This window comes from Pseudopodoces humilis, chromosome 13, assembly GCF_049639895.1.
Source record: "Pseudopodoces humilis isolate 2021_Gansu_Grassland_sample_001 chromosome 13, ASM4963989v1, whole genome shotgun sequence".
NCBI classification, from domain to species: Eukaryota; Metazoa; Chordata; class Aves; order Passeriformes; family Paridae; genus Pseudopodoces; species Pseudopodoces humilis.
This window is the reverse complement of record NC_142212.1, coordinates 1,260,786-1,265,925: the sequence shown is the minus strand read 5'-3', so window position 1 is coordinate 1,265,925 and position 5,140 is coordinate 1,260,786. Positions and strand designations below refer to the sequence as shown.

Genomic DNA, 5,140 nt, shown 5'->3' with positions numbered 1-5,140 from the left:
GGGCAGAGTCCTGCGCATCCTCTTTGTCCCAGGCTATTTCCACTGTCTTTTCTGGTTTGATCTTTGAAGGTCCAAGCAAGTCTTTAAAATCAGCAGCAGTGTCGCAATCGATTTCTCCAGACACTTGAGGCAGTGTCTCACTCTCTTCTTTCTTCTTCCGCTTTACTGAAGGAAGGCTTTACTGAAATGAGATTGTTTAAGGATAGCAACTCAGCACACGGCCTTTTCAAAGACAGCTTCCCTAAGAGCCACCTTGCTCTTCATGTCTCCCTAAACGTATCCAAGCCATTAAGGACTGGTTCACGTTCAAGGGTAAGCGGTGGGGAAATATCTGTCTAAAGGCAGCAATGAGTGTCCTTCTTAATTAGCTATGTCCTTAAGTGGCTTTTCCCTTAACAGTACAGGATAACAGAAATCAAGAATCATAGAAATGCCAAGAGCTAATTCGGGTTTTCCCACAGACCTGCAAATCTCGAGGTCCCTGTATTGACCCTTCTCACCTTCATTTACGGCAGCAAACAGAGGGACTAAAAAGAAAAGATGACACTACGTGCTGCTGTTAGAGGTCCGAGTTGAGGCCCGACGTGGCTGGCGGGAGCGGTTGCTCCTGCGCGAGGTCCCCGACGGTGTCCCCCTGCACCTGGGCGTCTCAGCACTTGCTGCTGTCCTCCTGCTCCTGTCCTGGTGACTCCTGGATTGGACAGGTTGATTTGAGGCCCGACGTTGCGGGCAGGAGCGGCTGCGTCTGGGGGACGTCCCTGAGGATGTCTCCCTTTGCCTGGGCCTCTCTGCCCTCGATGTTCTCCTGCTGCTCCTGTCTCGGCAACTCCTCGACCGGGCAGGTGGACTCTGGGCATGAGCTTGCTGCCGGGAGCGGCTGTGTCTGCGGGAAGCCCGCGACGGTGTCTCCCTTTGCCTGGGCCTCTCTGCACTTGATGTTCTCCTGCTGCTCCTGTCATGGCGACTCCGTGACCGGACGGCTCCATCTGAGGCCCGCCTTTGCTGGTGAGAGCGGCTTCGCCTGCGGTCAGGCCCAGCACGTCTGGAACGGACCCTGTCCTCAGGGCCCGTCCAGCTGCTGGATCTTGCCCTTGGTGTGCGTGGGCTGCCGGTGTCTGCCAAGGAAGAAGCTGGATGCCGGAGGCTTCTGTGGCTGCTGGTCCCTGGAGTTGGAGATTGGGGAGCCAGACGCGATGGCACTGCGCTGCTGGAGCTTGGCCTGATGGCCTCAGATTCTGAAAGGCCATGAGCAGGCTCCGGTCCTGACTGTCTGATCAGGCTGGGGCCATTGAGCTCCGGCTCATCCCTGGGGGCTGTAAGGCCAAACAGGAATGTCAGAGGCCTGCCAGGCCTGGACCAGGCCATGCCCGACCACAGCACTGCCCCCAGCCCTCCAGGAGCCCATGGGCTTTGCCGTGCCCAGCCTGGGCACTGGCCCCAGCCCAGGGATACCCGCCTGCTTTGCCTCATACCCGTGCCGAGACCAGCACAGATGTCACACTCCCAGTGGGTTGTCCTCGCTCTCAGGCCAGAGCAGCGCCTGTGGGTGCCCTCAGCAGCACAGGAGGAGCACAGGAGCAGCTTCCAGGGCCTGGGGAAGCAAACGGGTTGATGGCTCTGAAGACAAAGTGTCCCAGCACGGGATTGTGCAGCCGAGCTCCTCTGGCTCCTTCTGCTTTGATGCCTTCCCGATACACAGGTTCCCTGCAGAGCCCCGGGTGCAGCTTCCCAACTCACCCCTCTTCCTCTGCCTCCTCCCTGCCTCCTGGGTAAAGGCATTCCCTGGCATTGCACCTGTTGTGCCTCTCTCCAAGATCTGCAAAGGCATTGTTGTCCTCCCATGTTGGCTCTCTGATGGAGAAAGGAAAAGCTGATGTGTTTCTGCTGCCCTGACCCCAGGGAGGTAACAGGGCATCCCTGCCCTTCCTCCAATGCTTTTCCAAGTCCCCTGAGAGGCGGAAATCCCGACTCCCTGTGTAATAAATAGAGACCCTTTTGTTCGCCTAAACATGTAAGATATGATGCTTTGCAAAACTATGCTTTGTGTAATAGGGATGAGGTTGAAGGCTGCTGCTGACGTCTGTATAATTATGAGAACAGCCTTGCAAGCTCTCTTGAATTCCAGAAAGTTAAGCCACTCAGATAAGCCTTAAAAGGAGAACAGTGAGGAAAGGTCAAAAGAGGAAGACTCCTGATCTTCATCCTACGACCACCAGAAGGCAAAAAGCGACCACCAGTGACCGGAGGCACATGCGCAGAGACACCCGAGAAAGGACACGTAACCCAGAAGCCGGACCACTTAAAAGGGAAGACACGGAAATCAGACGTGCGGCAGCCGAAGGAGTAGAGACTCCCCTGCCGCCCAGCGCTGATTTTTTTTTTGCTTATTGCTTGCTTGCTGTAATTAATAAAATTTTTACCATATCACTCTCTTGAGTGCGTTCATAACACCAGGATGGGGCTGGCTTGGACTACTGGGGCAGGGCCTGTCTTACACTCCCTGTCTTGGGAATCACACTGAAGGACACAAACCTGATGGGGGTTCGGATCCCGATAAAGAACACTTCGACAAGAAATGTGTCACGGTCTCTGCAGAGGGGGCAGCAGAAGGACAAAAGACCAGCACACATGGCCTGTCCCTGCAGGGCAAACAGAAGCAGTGTGAGCCAGGCCCTGGTGCTGCTGAACACCTGCTGTGTCCCAGGCCTGAGGGCAGGGCTCCCACCTGGAGGCAGTCCCTGTGGAACCAGGCTCTTTTGCACGCCGGGCACACTATGGTGTTGAAGGTCTTTCTATCCTCCACTGGTTCCATGCAGATGGGGCATTCGGTGCCCGGCTCTGGAGTCACCTGCACGTCCTGCTCTGGACGGTGCTCAGGGCAGTAGGACCTGGGGGTAAAAGGACGGGCATAATGAGAAAGACTTGGTCCTTCCCTGGGGGTGGCCAGAAGGGGAGAGGAGCTACCTGAATGGAATAATGTACTGCGTGACACAGCCGCCCTCCTTGGCACAGGGCAGGTGGAACCATCTGTCGCAGCCTTCCCTGCAGCACATGATGGTGGCCCCGCTCTGGCCACAGACGCAGCAGTGCTGGAATGAGCCAGGCAGCCCCATCAGCGGCAGCCTTGGGACCTCCCCAGGCAGCCCCAGGGCCCCGGGCAGGGCTCGAGATGTGGCTGCTGCTGGCTCTCAGCCCACAGAGCCAGCTGGTGAGGGAAGCTCCTGTGCCAGAGGCTCCACGGAGCTGCTGGGAGCCAGGCTTTGTCCCACAGCCGGCTGCATGGCCGGCCTTTCTTGCTGGGGGTCTGGGCTAAGCTCTGGCCAGCCTCTCCTGGCACAAATCTCCCTGCTCTTTTGCCAGGATCTCACCTTCTGTGCCGCCCGCCTGACTGCAAGTTGGATATCTTGAGGCAGAAAACCCAGGAGTCCAAGACGTTTATTTGCTTGCTGGAAAAGCAGTGTGGCAAAATACTGCAGAATTGGAGAAGAGCTGATGAGGACAGGGTGGCAGGGACTGCCCATTGCAATGCTGGAGAGAGTGCCCAGAGCCACTCACCAGGCAGAACACATGGGCACAGAGCCCGTATTTCTCATGTTTGTCGCCGCAGGTGTCCGGGTCAGCCTCTGCACGGCGACACAGCAGGCATGCTGCAGGGGACAGAGCCAATGGCAGCGAGCATGAGCAGCTCTGTGGGGCTCTCAGCCCGCAGCATCGGCCCCAAGGGCTGCTCTGTCCCTGCCTGCGTGCCTGGCTGATGGGCAGGGCTGGAGGCCTTGGAGAGCAGCGGCCATTGCGGGCACGGGGCTCCCAACAGCTGCCCCCTGGCCCAGCTGGGCCCCACTTGAGGAGGAAGGAGGCTCCCAGCCGTGGCCTGGCTGAGCAGTTCCTGTCTCCCTTGGCCTCTGCTCTGGGCCCCACGCTGGCCACCCCGACAGCCCCTGGGCCAGGCTGTGGGAGGGCTGCTTTGCCCTCACCTGGCTCCCTGCCATCAGGGCCCTCCTGCTCCCTGTCACACATGGCGGCTGTCAGCGCTGAGTCCCTGTCCAGGAACGCCGCTGTCTCCGCCAGGTGCTGGTTCTCTCTCTCTGTGGGAGAAAGAAGAGTGATGGGAGTTTGCAGAACAGGCCCAGAGCTACGAGGGTGCTACTCCCTGGTCAGCCCTGCGTGAGCCCTGCTCCTGTCCGCCTTCTGCTCCCGTTGTCGCGTTGAGGAACACCGCCGTCTCCTCTGGATATTCCTCCGCTGATTCTGGGAAGGGAGAGGCAGGTGAGCCTGCAGCACAGGCCCAGAGCCCCGAGGTGTGGGGCCGCTACGGTCCCTGGGCAGCTGCTTCCCTGCCTTACCTTCTCCTCCCGTTGCCAGGTCGCACTGACACACGGCCTGAGCCCAGCCTTCCCTTTTGGGGCTTTGGTCGCACGCGTCACAATGGCCACTCTGACATCAGCATCTTGCTCCCAAGATTCAGGCAGCCATGGCCTCAGTTGCCCAGCAACCACTTGAGGCCACCCCCTTGGGAACCCAGGTTCTGAGATGGTTCCAAGCCTTTGGTCAGCACGGAACCAGGCCAGAGACTCCTGCAGCAAGTGCAGGGTCCAATCTCAGGCTCTAAGGCAGCCATCGAGGGTGGCACTGTAGGCAGAAAGGTGCTGTTCAGGCACGGCCACGCCAGGGCTCCTGTCCCCGGCAGTCGGTTGCCCAGAGAGCTTGTGCAGAGTCTCTTGCACTGCACAGATTCCAAACCTGCTCTTGGTGCACCAACGTTTTCCTCAAGACCTCTCTGCAGTAAACTGAGATGAACCTGATTTCATGCCCATGCTGATCACTGTTGGGAACAGGAGATAAAGCTGGGGACCACTGCAGCTGCCTCCCAACCTCAATTCTCCTGTCATCTAACCATCTAATGAATTTGACATTTCATATTAAGTGGAAAAATTGGTATTAAGCTCCTGAGAAAGCTCATTCTTTACACTCACTCGATGGACACCCGGGAAATTCAATAAAAGATTACCTTGTATCTGACTGGAGAGCTTGCAACAGTACTCAGCTCAGGAGTCAAATGCTTTTCCCACATTAAAGAACTTTGTCAGCTTGGTCCATGCTTTCCTTCTAGCAAATATTTTGAAAAAAGTCACGACGGGAC

General features: G+C 57.5%; 1 protein-coding gene across 1 annotated transcript; it reads right to left on the bottom strand.

The window, feature by feature from the left end:
* Positions 1 to 546: 546 nt before the first annotated feature.
* On the bottom strand, positions 547 to 4,618 carry LOC148183191 (uncharacterized). The gene is made up of 8 exons (XM_088061933.1): positions 4,486 to 4,618; positions 3,556 to 4,085; positions 3,369 to 3,470; positions 2,965 to 3,089; positions 2,726 to 2,888; positions 2,529 to 2,639; positions 1,738 to 1,847; positions 547 to 1,591 (listed from the first exon to the last, which is right to left on the bottom strand). Exons 1-8 carry the CDS (start codon positions 4,616 to 4,618, stop codon positions 547 to 549), a joined length of 2,319 nt encoding a protein of 772 aa, XP_087918059.1.
* Positions 4,619 to 5,140: the final 522 nt, after the last annotated feature.